General features: G+C 48.6%; 1 protein-coding gene across 1 annotated transcript in view; it reads left to right on the top strand.

Moving 5' to 3' along the window:
* Positions 1-1,370: 1,370 nt before the first annotated feature.
* Positions 1,371-16,124, top strand: part of MXI1 (MAX interactor 1, dimerization protein) — a 62,696-nt gene continuing 47,942 nt past the window's right edge. Inside the window, exon 1 of the mRNA XM_068257996.1 lies at positions 1,371-1,677. Coding sequence (XP_068114097.1) covers positions 1,476-1,677 — 202 coding nt within the window. The 5' untranslated portion in view covers positions 1,371-1,475. The remainder of the gene's footprint in view (positions 1,678-16,124) is intronic.

The following is a 16,124-nucleotide window of genomic DNA, read 5'->3' as shown; positions in this document are numbered from 1 at the left end:
CGGATTAGCGGCAACACCGTGCGCCATTTTCAGATGTAAGAGATGTAAGATGTAAGAGACTAGATTGTGAGCCCCTCTGAGGGATAGTTAAGTGACAAGACAATAAAGGGCTGGTTGACACGAAGACGAAGAGCACTTCTGAGCAGTTTAAAAAGCGCTAGAGTTTTGAAAAGTGCTTGGCTAATGTCTAAGGGCTAGTTCAGACCAGAGTGATGTGATTTTTTTTTTTGCCAAACACGGGTCCTGCAGCATTTTGGTGGCCATTACGCCTCAATATAAGGCCACATTCACACGGGTGGTCTCAAATTGCTAGCAATATCGCTATGGTTTTGCAATAAATGCGTATTTTTTATTGGAAATTTTCACAATTTTTGATCGATTGCGATTCACAGTTTTTCCATTTCTAATGCAACCGCTCTAAAAATAGCACAAAAGCGCTGCAGGAACCTGGTTTGTGTTTACTGCAAATTGCTGGCAATCGCGGTGGTTAAATCACTGCCATATACTTTTAATTATACTAGTGCTTTTAAAATCGCTAGCAGTCCATTGTGAATGGGCCCTGCAATATAGGAAAATTGCAAAATATCTTTAAAAATCGCAGAACTGAGCGATTTTTCAGTTTTTCGTTTTTTTTCCCAAAGCTGTTGCAGCACTTGCAGATCAAAGTGTACAAGAACTACAAATTCATTGCACCCAAATGCTCCAAAATCGCTAGGCATAAAAAGAAAATCGTTAGACACATGCCCAGGATCACTACTGAAAATCGCTACAAAAATTGCGATTACGCTTAGCAAATTTTGGTGTGATCTAGCCCATATTCTGTACAGCGCTGCGGAAGATGTCGGCACTATATAAATACTAAATAATAATAATTCATCCAAATATAGCTAAATTCCAATGTGAAATCTAGAATTTGGCAAAATCTTTGCGGACATCCCCGGACCCCATGGGCACAGAGCCTGGATGTGAATTGAGTCTATCACATAACAGGTTTACAATACACTATTCTAGCCTATTCATCACAACCTGCAGAAAGTTCACACCATTGCTAAAACTTTTTAAAACTCAGCATTAACCCCTTCACTGTATGGAGGCTACAAAGCACCCAGTTCTGAGTAACCATAAAACAAAAAGTTTACATGAAGTAGGAGAGAGATCTTAGAAAGTTTTCAGTTGTGGTTTATTAACCCTTTGCTGGCAGAAGGCTGAAGTATCACACAGCCACATGAGCTGGGAGGATAAGGAGGCTGGCTGGACGGACCAATGACAGCAGACCTCTGCCATGGCCTCCTATTGGGTTGCTAGGCTGAGATTTGGGCGGCTGTAGACAGTGGAGTGGCGGTAGTGACTCTCTTGTGTCAGGAGTGGGAGGCGCTAGGACCAGCCCGGAGCCGTGGTGCCCAGCAGCAGATAAAGTATCTGGAGAGATCCTCAGGACAAGCTGAGCTCCACACAACACAGCATCCTCAACAGACATGGTGAGAGGAGCCCCCAAAGAGGATTACAGCATGGACACCAGCCCCGATGCCCTCCAGATGCCCAGGTGCCCCCTTAGCGACCTGCTGAACGTAGAGGGCAGCGATGCCATGGGGCACAACCTCACCACCTTCCTGGACAATGTGCAGGTCCTGCTGGAGGCGGCCAGCTACCTGGAGAGGGTGGACCAGGAGAGGAAAAGTAAGTGCTCCCCGGGGTATATGGGGAGGTTGGGGGGATGTGGGCAGACAAAGAGGGTCTGGGAGCACTGAGGCCCATTGTGATGGCAGACAGACAGGGCGGGGGAGGGGGGCAGTCTGGGCACCAGGAGGGCTGCCTGTGGGGGTCAGTCTGTTCATGCCAAGGAATTAGAGGAACCTGGAGCTCTCTCTCTGTGCTGTCTAGACAAAGACCCCCCCCCCCCCCCCCCATAAGTGGCAGAGCTGCTGGCACATCAACTGTACCCCACTAATCATATGGGCACTTTTATATACGTCTGTGTGCAAATCATGTTTGCTGCTCCTGTGCAATTATCACGTGTGCTTTGTGCACATGTATGTATATAATATATGTATTCCTAACATGCAATTCTTATTTATTATACATATCTCCTCTACGTGTGTGTCAGATATGTGTCCTGTCCATGTATGTGGCGTATCTGCACTTCTGTACACGTGTGTTTAGTACACATGGGGGGTGGTAACTATATACTATGTACATGTGGCATCCTGTACAATATACATGCATTGCTCTTGTTGGGTGATAGTTGCACGTGCTTTCCATTAAGTGTACGATGCTTTCTATAAGGTAGTTCATGAACTGACTAATCATGCAGTACACGTTAGTATATGTTTTTATTATTTCACATGTATGTGCAGAGCTCATGTCCGTGTATATGTTACTGGCTGCCTTTACATGATGATTATGTTGTTTTGCGTTCACATGCTGGTGAGGTTTTAATAGAACTGGCGATTTGATTGTAATGTGTGTGGGTATATAAAGAGAATAGAGCAGAAAATGTGCTTACTGTCTATAGCCCGTCCTATGCATTGTCCCTGCTAGACTGTACGTGTGTCATCATGTCACATGCACAGTGTCCCACTTTGCACATGTGATTATCAGGGCTATGAGAACAAAGACTGGGGGGGCATCAGCAGGCATTGTGTAGGCCTATGGGGTGGGATGCCAGGCCAGATAAGTGGTCTGTAGACCACAAAGAGCTATTGTGCCCCCTCCCCTTCCACCCCTCTCCCCTGGTTGTGCCCATGTGGCATGGTCATTAGCACCCGTGCCAGGGGTAGATGGTAGCAGGGGTCAGGGCAGTCATCAGATGAGAATTCAACCCCATGGTTGTTCAGGTTGTCCCCTTTGCCACCTGGCAACCCAATGGCAGGTATTGATGCCAGTGTGGCACCCAAGGTTGGAGAAGTGGACCACTTGGGCCTTACTGGCACACAGGAGTCCTCTAGCCACCTCTACCATCTTCCAGCCAGTGACACCATGTTAGGGGCAGATGGCACCCAGATTAGTTCAGCCAAGCCAACAGGCAGATGGCATCAGAGGACAGTGCAAGGAACTACTAGGGATTAACTGGCAGATAAGAGGTCATTGCAGGCTGAGTTATCTGCCATCATCCTGGACCCCTGCTGCCCTGCAAGAGGTAGGGTACCATTTGTCCCTAGGTCGCAGGTGCCACACGACAGAGGCTTCAATGCACAGTGCTGCAAGTGGCCTTGGGGTGGGGAGGTGTAGCATCTGTTAAAGTGCACCTGTCACGTACCATGCTAGTTTATCTTCCCCTGGTTTTGCAACCTGCTCAGTAAAAGTTAGCCATGAAAACTTTACAGAAAGTGTGTCCTGACGACGCCCCTGGAGGGCTGGGCACAGAAGAGACGTTTGCAGGTGTAATTTAACCCCTCCTGTACCAGGGGCAGACATCTGCCCCCCTCTCCCCTCCCTGCCCTGTGTGCGGGGCAGCTGCACTGCCTGACAATAGCACAAAAGGTTTGTCTGTCTGTGGCGTACAATGGAGGCAGCTTTAATTGTCTCCTGCTGAACTGGCCCACCATTCACTCCTCTCGGTCTTCCAAAAACTGGCACTTTCTCTTTTTGGGCTGCCTTTTCTATCTTTTATATTTGTAGTGTCACACTGTGGCATGTGCTCAGCTTTGCACTGTTCCACGTGCTGCAAATCTCCCCCCCCCCCAAAAAAAAAAAACCCTGCAGCAAACTACAATTTGATGTGGTTTTTTTTTGGGGGGGGGGGGTTGCAAATGTGCGCCTGTTTTGTAATAAAAACTAGCATTTTTCCACTCATATGTGCAGTACAAGTTTTGTACCGTCTATCTACATTTGTTTGCAAAATCAGCATCATTTGCAATTAAGTCTGTTTATGTTCTTTTGTGTTTAGGAAAAAAAATATGTGTATTTGTGTTATAACTTGTTATTGTGTGTTCTACTTTCAATCTTCCATCAAAAGTTGAATTCTCTATTCAACTCCTCAATCCTTTTCTGTGCTAAGTAACCTCTCTGCATATCTTTCCGATACGCTAATGTTGTGTGTTTTGTTTTGTGTTTGCTTTTATGTCCTTGTTTTGGTTAATTTTCTACAGTGTTTGATTTGCAAACTTTTTTTCCCCATACATCAGCTTTTTGCATTGTTTTGCCTAATGCTATGCTTTGCATTTGTTTGTAGGGGGTTTACACAGTGATGCAATTACAGGTGTAGTTTTCAGTTTGTTGGGTGTTTACAGTCACTAAATACATTTTACAGGAAAAGTTTTGTTGATTGTTTAGACACTTTTGTTTGTAAACTTTGTGATCTGCTACATTTGTTGCGTATGGTAATGCTGATCTGTCCAGTTCGACAGAGGGAAATGTATTATCAGGTCAGATAATAGTACACAATTCCCCCTCACCAGTCAGGTGCACCAGGCAACACCATCTCCAACACTTCCTGGCTGGGCACTCACATGCTTTTCACATGGAGACAGACGGTGCCTTTGCATTGGCTGGCCCGATTAAAAGGGGGCTGGCTCAGTGACCATTACTCTCCAATGAGAAGTGAGCTGTCTGTCTGATGTCACTGGTTGCTGGGCTCGCAGCTTGGTGGGCGGGTGTGGATGGTTCTCAGTTGCCGACGTCACCATTTGATTTAAAGCAACAGCACGTATTTACAATAGAAAGCAGAACAAAAGACTTGTGGCTGGGACAATGCTGGTTGACAATGAAAGAGATACGTTGTAACAGTCACATGTACAGCTGTACTGAGTCCAAGAGGGATAGAATGCCTCTAGTGTCACATGTCCTGCCTGCACATTTAAAGGAGAGGGAAACAAATCCGGATATGCAAATAAAAAATATTCCTTTTGTATCAGTTACTGCAATTATTCTTTAAATATTTTTATTTCTTGCTTATAATATGTTTTTGAAATATTGCTAAAAACAGATTATCTGCTATTGATAATAATGGAGTGGGTTTAGGTGAATTTTCAGAATCTTTATTCACACCTCTGCTGCCTGAACAATGAGAAGCAGCTTCTGAAGGTGTCTTGATAATTTGGCTGATCTTATAGCTGATCTGTTTCTCTGATTATGCCCCGATTCATTCAAACAGAAAACAGAATGAGTCGGGCCAACTGGCTTAACTGAGGGTGGCGAGGGGAGGGGTGAAACTCAGGAGAATTCTTACATCTTGTACACACACTATATGGTTCTCAACAGAGGTGTTCGGATGGGGCAGGGCCATACAACAGAACATGGGCGTGGTCATAGGTGGAGCCACATGTACATGAACTCAGCAGCAGTGTAAGCAGGCCTTCCCAGCAACACACACACACACACACACACACACACACACACACACACACACACACACACACACACACACACACACACACACACTCACTCACTCACTCACTCACTCACTCACTCACTCACTCTCATTCTTACCTCTCTCTCTCTCTCGCAGGGGTGTTGCTAGCCCCAAAGATCAGTGGCATGTGCCACAGATCTTTTCTGGGGTGCCGCGGATGTCCCCCAGGGAGAGTCCAGAACATCTTCTCTTTTGGGCTTCTCCCCCTAGTGGTTTTGTGTTGTTGTTTTTTTTTGGGGGGGGGGGGGATTAATATGGAGAGGGGCCTACTTAGACCTCTTTTAAAGCGGATCTGAGATGAAAAACTAACTATAACAAGTAACTTGTCTATATATCTTATCTAAAGTTTAGATAGTTTACACAGCATATCTAGCTGCAAACAGCTTCAAAAGTTTAGGATTATTTATTCCTGTGATACAATGAGGGCAGCCATGTTCTGTTTGTCACATTGTCAGGCCTGAAACACACCAGAGGAGTTTTTCTGAGCGTTTTGAGTTTTTAAATCTGCTGCTAATGTTATCCTATGTGTCTGTGCACACTGGAGCAATGAGGTTTTGTAAAAAACCCCATAGCATTACATTGGGAAGAGCTTTTAGAGGTTTCAAAAGCTCTTCCCAATGTAATGCTATGGGGTTTTTTACAAAACCTCATTGCTCCAGTGTGCACAGACACATAGGATAACCTTAGCAGCAGATTTAAAAACTCAAAACGCTCAGAAAAACTCCTCTGGTGTGTTTCAGGTCTCACAGACTGAGGGCTGGAGATGCTATCAGCTTGCCTGTGTGTAAATTCAGTCCCCTCTCCTCCTCCCCTCTCCCCTCTGCCTCTGAAATCAATGGGCAGTAACCTCCTCCTGCCCAGACTGAGCTCCCATAAGCCCTTGCTACAGTGCCAAGGCACAAAAGGAGCTGTGGGTGAGGCATGTTTAGTTTATATGGAATTAGAGTATTAGGCCCCATTCACACTTAGAAACGCAAAACGCCGGCAATTTTTGCTGGAGTGATTTTTCCGCGATTTCACGTGAAAAAATCACTGCACAGTGCAGCGATTTCTCCGTGATCGCATTTAGCACTTCTATAGTACTGAAACACGATCGCCGGGAAATCGCTTGAAAATGGTGCAGGCTACGCGTTTGCGTTTTGCGATTTCGGGCAATTTCTGGCAATTAGCGCAAATCGCCCAAGTAAGAACGGGCCCATAGGGTTTTATTACACTAGCGCTTTCAAAAGCGCTAACGTTTGAGCATTTTGCCGAAATCGCCAGCAAAACGCTGAAGTGTGAACGGGGCCTTAAAACAAAACAAAAAAAGTATTTGGCTTGAGGAATGCCCTACAAACTATATAAAAGAAACACAATTATGCAATGAGTAAAAATTTATCTCGGATCCACCTTAAGTTTAAGTAAATTTGGCTCCATCCATGGCAACACCCACATTCTGGTGCCACACCCATTTTTTGGCTGGAATGCCCAAAAGTGCCCTGGATCTAGGACCCTAGAAACGCCTCTATAAACAGGTAGTGTACTGGTGTGCAAGTAGCCTTAGAGTACACTACCAGCTCACTCTACCGTCCTCTCCCGCACCACCATACGTTGCATTAGGTGCTACGTTAAGGTCGCATAAAGTGCACCTAATGCAACGTATGGTGGTGCGGGAGAGGACGGTAGAGTGAGCCGCGTTAGGCGGCTCTATCCGTATAAGGTCTCCCAGAGTGGCGCTGATTGGCCGGCGGGACCACGTGATGCGGAGCGAGACACTCCGCATCACGTGGTCCCGCCGGCCAATTAGCGGCCGCCAGTGCAGTGAATATTAAGTAGCCATGTGCGCGGCTACTGTAGCTGCATCTCCCCGCCTCCTCTCCGCCCCCCACTGAGCATGTGCAAACAGTCTAAAGCGGCTATAGCCGCTCTAACGCCGTAGCATGCTGCACTTTCGGCAGAATGTGCAGCGTTACATGTAACGCAACGTGGGCTGTGTGAACAGCCCACTTGTGTTACATTGCTGTGCGTTGGGGGAGCGTTACAGGCGCACGTCTTAGTGTGTAAGCAGCCTAAACGTAACTAGGTAGAGTTACCTGGCCTGCATGCTGTACTGCCTGGCCTGGGTGGCCTGATGTTGTCTGGCAATCCTCTCCTCCCACAGTATTCCCTGGTCGTCTTGTGCCCCCTCCTATCCAATATTGTCTGGTAACCTAGTGTCCCCCCCCCCCCCCCCCACCATTATCCCCTGAAAGCCTAGTGGTCCCCTCATCCCCCCCAAAGTGTTTCTTGGTAGTCTAGTGACACCCCCCCCCCCCCAATAGAATCCCTGGTCATTTAGTGGGTCAAACTATAGTATTACAGTGCTCTCCCCAGAATTTTTTCTCCAGCTGGGTGGCATGAAAAAGTAGCTGGGTGGGGCACAACAGAGGGAATGCAGGGCCGGCGCTTCTCTGCGCACCTCTGCTTAGGGCATAGGAGGAGGATTAGGAGGCAAACCGATGACAGCCGGGTGCTCACCAAAGTTAGCCGGGTGGAGCATCCGTCTGAAAGAGCCCAGAGAGAACACTGGTATTCCCTGGTCATCTAGTGGGTCTCCCCCTCCATAGTATTCCCTGGTCATTTAGTGGGTATCCCCTTCAACAGGATTCTCTGGTCATCTAGTCGGTCATTGTTGCCCCCCCCTCCCCCTCCCCAGTATTCCCTGGTTGTCCAGTTTTCCCACTCCTGTGCTCGTCTGGACCTGATACCCCTAGTGATGAAAATCAGTGTGTAAACTAGACTCTCACTTTGAAAGTGAGAGTCTAGTTTGAACTGGATTGATTTCTCCCTCAGTCCTCAGAAGACAGAACTCTTATCTTGGGATTGCCCACAGCTTGCTTTTCCTGACTTTGGTAAATCCAAAAAGCCAACCAGTGTTATTTCAGTGGTAGATAAGCAGGAGGGGGTTGGCGACCTTTGTCAGGTTTGAAGATTACTTGTAAACATTAGGCTCTACTTTATAAGGTTCTTCATACCTTGCCTGGATTTATTACGATTTCTCTGCCTGTTGCTCCAACCTCCAGCTTCCATCAATCAGAAATCACTGATAAATTACCGGTTTATTGTTTTTTAAGTAAGCAGATGTGCTGGTAAATATTGACTGTTTTCTTTACATCAGGCTGATAGTAGAGATGTGCAGAGGACTGATCGATATTCTGTGACGGGAACAAGAAACCCTCTGCAACTCGTAAAATAAATAAATAAGTAAATAGATCAATTGAAAAAGCCATTGGATGCAAATGTGCATTAATTTGGCATTCTCTTCTGATCTCCAGTCGGGAGTTTTATTAGAATGCTTCATTGCTGAAAGGTTGGTCAGGGATATTACGGTGTTCTCTGTACCTTGGAGGCTCTGTTGGTATGATCTCTGCGCTTCTGAATTCGCAGGTTTGTACACTTGTTGCTGCCAGGGGATTGTCCTCTGGTAGTGTTAGGGCCCATTCACACTTTTGCCGGCGATTTCTGCAAAACGCTCAAACGCTAGTGCTTTTTAATGCGCTGGGGTAATAAGTCTATGGGCCCGTTCTCATTTGGGCGATTTACGCAAATCGCGGTGATTCAGAATCTAAATCGGGGAGAGGACAGATTTTACAATGGCCAAACACTGACTAAATCATTTATAAATGTGTAAAAAAAAAATAAAATAAAAAATAAAATTTTATATACTGTTATTTTGTCAGTTCCTCTTTAATTAATGCTTGGTGAAATTTGCCTTCTTAAGAGGGAAATTTGGAAGAATTCCGCTATAAATGAACATTTGTGGCCACCCGCAATGCCCCACTACTGAATATGCAAATTATCTCTTTCCGCCCCTATAAGCCAGACAAGCATCCAGAACTGCTGGTGTATAACAAGCCATTAGCTTTAAATATTACACAGCCACGCCAACCCCACATGTAGACAGCCTGTTTCGGGCCTTTGGCCCTCATCAGTACATGGCAGGGATTGATATGGCTGTATTAATGAAAGGGGAAAAAAAGCACCCTTAGTTCAGCCATATACATACCTGCAAATATTAATGGGAAACATTATTTTAGCTTACTTATCTCTGTTCACTGTTGGAGGTGATTATGGATGGAGGCAGAGCAGGGACGAGGTCCTCCAGCACACAAGGCTGAGACACCAAAGTGCGCCCCTCCATCCCTCCCACCCCAGCAGTCACACACTGATTGCTATTAGACTAAGAGGCGCCACAGGGCCCACAACCTCCCCAACACCTTAATATCTAGTTATCTGGCTTGCAGTCACTGCTATGTATCCCCTTTTCTTATTTTTTCCTGAGGCTGGAGCCTCTCCAGCCTATGCCTCGGCCCGGCCCTGGATGGAGGCGGCACGGTGCTTCTACCATGTTGTACCCATTTATGTACATCGTAATGAGTAGCACCTACCCACCTTACATTAAATGCAACATTTTTTTTTCACCATGCATAAGGCTGTGCTCCCAGTTGAATAGAGAGGAGACCTTTCAGACATTTCTTGTCTGTTCACTGCTAAACTGACAGTGATAGATAGGAGCTGTTCACATTTGTCACTCTGCAGCAGATCTGTTGCAGTAAGCAGGCCACACTTCTGTGCCCTCCGTGATAATCCCGGGCAGGCGGATACATTACCTCATAATATAGCCTATGGGGGTAGCATATCTGCCCCGGCTACATGTCCCGCCTCTTGGACTGGTGGCCGGCAGAAGCATGACAATCTCTATTGGGCTGCAAAAGACCAATAAGAATCATCAACAACAGGGAGAATTCTCATTGGTTCATGGTTGACAAATGAAAATTCTCCGTTGCTAGGGAGAATTAGTCTAATGCAGCCTATGGAGAGCCCCATGCTTCTGCTGGCCTCCGGGCTGAGTACACGGACCGAGAAATGGCGATGGGTGGTGGGAAGTGGTGATCCCTTTGGACGGATGCAGGGCAGATGCAAAATGGACAGAGCACATCTGCTTACTGTGCCCGTCTTGCATCCGCTCAAATGGGCACCGAGCCTTACATAGCCTGTCAACCTATGTCCCCATTCAGTTGTACTATATAGCAAAGAAATGTTGGCCTTGCCCCCACAGAAGAGTGGCTGCTTGGTAGCCAAACCCAAAGGTGCAATCAACCGCACAATTACTATCACCGGCATGGACCAGGACTAGACTGTTCTGTACAGACATGCACTAGCCTACAGGCTATTGATGCATACTCTAGCTCAAGAGGGGGGCGGAAGGACAACCTGTGACAGATAATGAAGTAGGAGGGGTATGGGGGAAATGTACATGGATGAGATGAACCAGTAGACTGTATCTCTCACTGACCATCATGGGGGATTTGAGGTTGCCATGTAAGCGTGCGACTCTGCTGAAAGCCAAGTGCATGTACACAAGGCATAAAGCTGGCAATACGCTACATTTTTAATTAATTAAACATTTAGTTATATAAACTCCTAAAAGCAAAGATTCTGGCCTCAGCCAATAGACAAAACTCATTAAAAGGAGTCACGAAAAACCCATTTTTATTGGTCAGTCACAGGAATGGCAGCTCCATGGCTATGTACTGCATGAATAGATTGTTTAAAGGTTTAAAAGTTTGGCAAGCATGGAACATAGTGATGCTCAAATACCCCTTTTTAAAATTCGAGTTTGGTCGAATTCGAATAGTAAATTATTCGAGGTCAGTCGAATATTCGAGTCGAATAATTTTTACTATTCGATTCGACCTCGGACTTCGAGCTCACTATTCGAGTCGGTATTCGAGCTCACTATTCGAGCTGACTATTCGAATTGGCCTTAAATAGCTTCCAACACTTGTTTTGAGGGTGAATGATGCAAGAAACATCTTTTTTTCCAAGTAACAACAGCAAGTGATTATGTGGGGATGTTCCTTTAAAAAAAAATGTGGAAAGAGAAGTTGTGTCCTTAATTTTGTTCAGTAGTGTTACTGTATATACTTGTTCTTCTTCTTCTTTATCTTTCTTCTTCTTCTTCTAGATCTTCTTCTTCTATATCTTCTTCTTCTTCTTCTATATTGTCTTCTTCATCATCTTCTTCTTCTTCATCTTCTTCTTCTTCATCTTCATCTTCATCTTCTTCATCTTCTTCTTCTTCATCTTCTTCTTCATCTTCTTCTTCTTCATCTTCTTCTTCTTCATCTTCTTCATCTTCTTCATCTTCTTCTTCATCATCTTCTTCATCTTCTTCTTCATCTTCATCTTCTCCTTCTCCTTCTTTTTCAATATCGTCTTCTTCTTCTTCACGTATTTCTCTTTTCAATTTTTTTTTTAAAGAAATGCAGCTATTTTTGAGCGTAACAAATAGCTGGTGGGCGCACGCATGTTGGAAGCGCCATTGTATGTGCTCCCTGGCAGTGGAAACACAAAGACAGCAGGAGGTAAATTCAGCAGCAGGAGGAGGAGGATGAGTGTGTGGCAGCAGGCAGTCAATGAGGCAGGCAGCTCGCCGTGACATAATAGCCCTGGTACCTAGCGGTGATACCAGGGCTGTAAATAAACACAACAGGAGGTCCCAGACAGCGGTCGTGCAGCCCACATTGTGTCCAATACACAACTGGGACAACACAGTTTTCAACCCGGGCACCTCAGAAAAATTAAACTTTTTTTTTTTTTTTAATGGTTTGTTTGGTTTTGGTTTTGCAACCAATATAGCTATTGTTTGACGTAATAGCTGGTGGCAGAGTGGCAGCAGAAGGTAATTCTGTGTACCCTGGCAGTGGGAAACACAGACAGACAGCAGCAGCAGGAGGAGGAATGGAGGAGTAGGCGAGCAGCTATTGTTTGACGTAATAGCTGGTGGCAGAGTGGCAGCAGAAGGTAAATCATCTGTGTACCCTGGCAGTGGGAAACACAGACAGACAGCAGCAGCAGCAGCAGGAGGAGGTATGGAGGAGCAGTGTGAGTGTGGCAGCAGGTAGGCAGCGTGACATAATAGCCCTGGTACCTAGCGGTGATACCAGGGCTGTAAATAAACACAACAGGAGGTCCCAGACAGCGGTCGTGCAGCCCACATTGTGTCCAATACACAACTGGGACAACACAGTTTTCAACCCGGGCACCTCAGAAAAATTAAACCTTTTTTTTTTTTTTAATGGTTGGTTTGGTTTTGGTTTTGCAACCAATATAGCTATTGTTTGACGTAATAGCTGGTGGCAGAGTGGCAGCAGAAGAAGGTAATTCTGTGTACCCTGGCAGTGGGAAACACAGACAGACAGCAGCAGCAGGAGGAGGAATGGAGGAGTAGGCGAGCAGCTATTGTTTGACGTAATAGCTGGTGGCAGAGTGGCAGCAGAAGGTAAATCATCTGTGTACCCTGGCAGTGGGAAACACAGACAGACAGCAGCAGCAGCAGCAGGAGGAGGTATGGAGGAGCAGTGTGAGTGTGGCAGCAGGTAGGCAGCGTGACATAATAGCCCTGGTACCTAGCGGTGATACCAGGGCTGTAAATAAACACAACAGGAGGTCCCAGACAGCGGTCGTGCAGCCCACATTGTGTCCAATACACAACTGGGACAACACAGTTTTCAACCCGGGCACCTCAGAAAAATTAAACCTTTTTTTTTTTTTTAATGGTTTGTTTGGTTTTGGTTTTGCAACCAATATAGCTATTGTTTGACGTAATAGCTGGTGGCAGAGTGGCAGCAGAAGAAGGTAATTCTGTGTACCCTGGCAGTGGGAAACACAGACAGACAGCAGCAGCAGGAGGAGGAATGGAGGAGTAGGCGAGCAGCTATTGTTTGACGTAATAGCTGGTGGCAGAGTGGCAGCAGAAGGTAAATCATCTGTGTACCCTGGCAGTGGGAAACACAGACAGACAGCAGCAGCAGCAGCAGGAGGAGGTATGGAGGAGTAGTGTGAGTGTGGCAGCAGGTAGGCAGCGTGACATAATAGCCCTGGTACCTAGCGGTGATACCAGGGCTGTAAATAAACACAACAGGAGGTCCCAGACAGCGGTCGTGCAGCCCACATTGTGTCCAATACACAACTGGGACAACACAGTTTTCAACCCGGGCACCTCAGAAAAATTAAACCTTTTTTTTTTTTTATGGTTTTTTGGTTTTGCAACCAATATAGCTATTGTTTGACGTAATAGCTGGTGGCAGAGTGGCAGCAGAAGAAGGTAATTCTGTGTACCCTGGCAGTGGGAAACACAGACAGACAGCAGAAGGGCAGTACACAGCAGCCCACTGTAGGTGTAAAATGTGTGGCTGCAGGCGACGTAATAGTCAAAGTGAACCAGGCTGGCTTAGTGAGCAGGAGCCAGGGGGTGGTAAGGCACATTAACGATGGTTCCGGCAGCCAGTTCATGTCCCCCTCTCGCCGACAACAGGGGCCAGGAACTCGCCTTCCACCCACGCCTGGTTCATCTTGAGAAACGTCAGTCTGTCCACAGACTTGTGAGACAGACGTGAGCGTTTCTCGGTGACCACGCCACCAGCTGCACTGAAGCAGCGCTCGGACAGCACGCTGGAAGGGGGGCAGGACAGCACTTCCAGGGCGTACTGCGCCAGCTCGCTCCAGATCTCCATGCGCTTGACCCAATACTCCATGGGATCAACAGGGGCATCGCTGTCAAGCCCGCTGTACGACCCCATGTAGTCAGCCACCATGCGGGTCAGGCGCTGGCTGTGACCGGAGGAGGATGCTGCTGCATGCATCTCCTCTCTAGTCACTGCTGCCGGAGCCTCTACAGTCCTGTAGAGCTCGTGGCTGAGAGACAGCAGGTCTGTGGGGCGCTTGCTGCTGCTGGATGCAGGCACCTGCTGCTGCCTCTGTGCTGGCTGCTGGACAGTGGGGGTGGAAGGCTGGGGGAAGCCTTCCTCCAAGCGCTCAACAAGGGCCTGCTGCAAGCTCCTTATTTGTTGCGCTGGGTCTCCTCCTGCAGGCGGCAGGAACTGGCTCAACTTCCCCTTGAGGCGTGGGTCCAACATCATGCTGATCCAGATGTCCTCCCTCTGCTTCATCTGGATCACCCTGGGGTCCCTGCGCAGGCACGTCAGCATGTGCGCTGCCATTGGGAAGAGGCGGGCCACGTCTGCTGGCACATCGACGTCAGTGCTGTCCTCATCCTCCTCCTCTGCCGCCTCATCCTCTCTCCACCCCCGCACCAACTCAGCTGCGCTGTGCTGATCCCCCTCATCAGCAGCCAGGTCAGGGACCTCCACCAAGTCCTCCTCCTCCTCCCCCTCAGAGGTGGACTGCGCAGCTGGTTGCCGCTCCTGCTGGTCCAAGGCTGCCGCTCCCTGTTCCAGCAAAGCATCGAGGGCCCTGTTCAGCAGAGAAACCAGGGGCACCCACTCGCAGACCATAGCATGGTCCCTGCTCACCATGTTTGTGGCCTGCAGGAAGGGAGCCAGCACAAAGCACACCTGCTGCATGTGCCTCCAGTCATCATCGGGGACAATGGACGGGATGTTGCTGGTCTTGTCCCTTCTCTGAGCTGCGGAAACAGTGGCCAGGGCAAGGTACTGTTTGACAGCGTGCCTCTGTTCAACCAGACGCTCCAACATCGCCAGGGTGGAGTTCCAGCGAGTCGGAACGTCAAGGATCAGCCGATGGCGTGGCAGATCCAGCTCCTTTTGCACGTCTTCCAGGCTCGCACAGGCTGCAGCCGAGCGCCGGAAGTGACGCACAACATTCCTTGCCGTTTCCAGCAGTTCGCCCATCCCCTGGTAGGTGCGCAGGAACTTCTGCACCACCAGGTTCAGCACGTGGGCAAGACAGGGGATGTGGGTCAGGTTTCCCCTGTCTATTGCGGCAACCAGATTGGCCCCATTGTCGGCCACCACCTCTCCGACTCTGAGGCCTCTGGGGGTCAGCCAAATCCTCTCCTGCTCCTGGAGTTTGGCCAACACATGGGTTGCCGTCAGCTTGGTCTTCCCAAGGCTGACCAAGTGCAGCAGCGCTTGGCAGTGGCGGGCCTTCACGCTGCTGCTGAGGCGGGGGGTTTGGCCAGGTGTGCCGGAGGATGGCAGAGGATCGGAGGAACCTGCTGCAGTTCCCCTGACCCTGCGGGGTGGCACCACCCACTGTGTTGCTGCTGCTGCTGTGCCCGCTGCTGCTCTCCCATCCTCACCCCCTTCCACCAAGCTGACCCAGTGGACAGTGAAGGACAGGTAGCGGCCTGTCCCGAAGCGGCTGCTCCAGGAGTCCATGGTGACGTGGACCCTTTCACCAACCGCGTGCTCCAGCCCTCGCTCCACATTGGCCATCACAAAGCGGTGCAGTGCAGGAATGGCCTTGCGGGCAAAGAAGTGTCTGCTGGGGAGCTGCCAGTCTGGGGCTGCGCAAGCAAGCAGCGCACGAATGTCGCTCCCCTCCTGCACGAGCGTGTACGGCAGGAGTTGGGAGCACATGGCCCGTGCCAGCAAGCCGTTCAGCTGCCGCACGCGACGGCTGCTGGGAGGCAGAGCCCTAACCACCCCCTGGAAGGACTCGCTCAAAAGGCTCTGGCGTGGCCTTTTGCTGACACGGGAATCAGCAGACACAGCAGAGGAGGCCACTGAGGACTGGCTGCCAGAACAGGCCTCAGTGTCGGCGGCAGGAGTTGCAGAGGGGGGAGGAGCAGTGCGTTTCCGCACTCCTGCTGGTGCTGCTGGAGGAGCAGGAGGGCGGGTGGCTGCTGTTGCTGCTGCTGCTGCTGAAGGCTGTGCAGTGATGGGTGTGGTGCCACTGCCAGCACCAGATGCCTTCAGCCTCTGGAACTCCTCATGCTGGTGGAAATGTTTAGCCGCAAGGTGGTTGATGAGCGAGCTGGTGCAGAACT

The sequence above is a fragment of the Hyperolius riggenbachi genome, chromosome 10 (assembly GCF_040937935.1).
Source record: "Hyperolius riggenbachi isolate aHypRig1 chromosome 10, aHypRig1.pri, whole genome shotgun sequence".
NCBI lineage: Eukaryota > Metazoa > Chordata > Amphibia > Anura > Hyperoliidae > Hyperolius > Hyperolius riggenbachi.
This window is presented reverse-complemented; position numbering and strand designations above follow the sequence as displayed.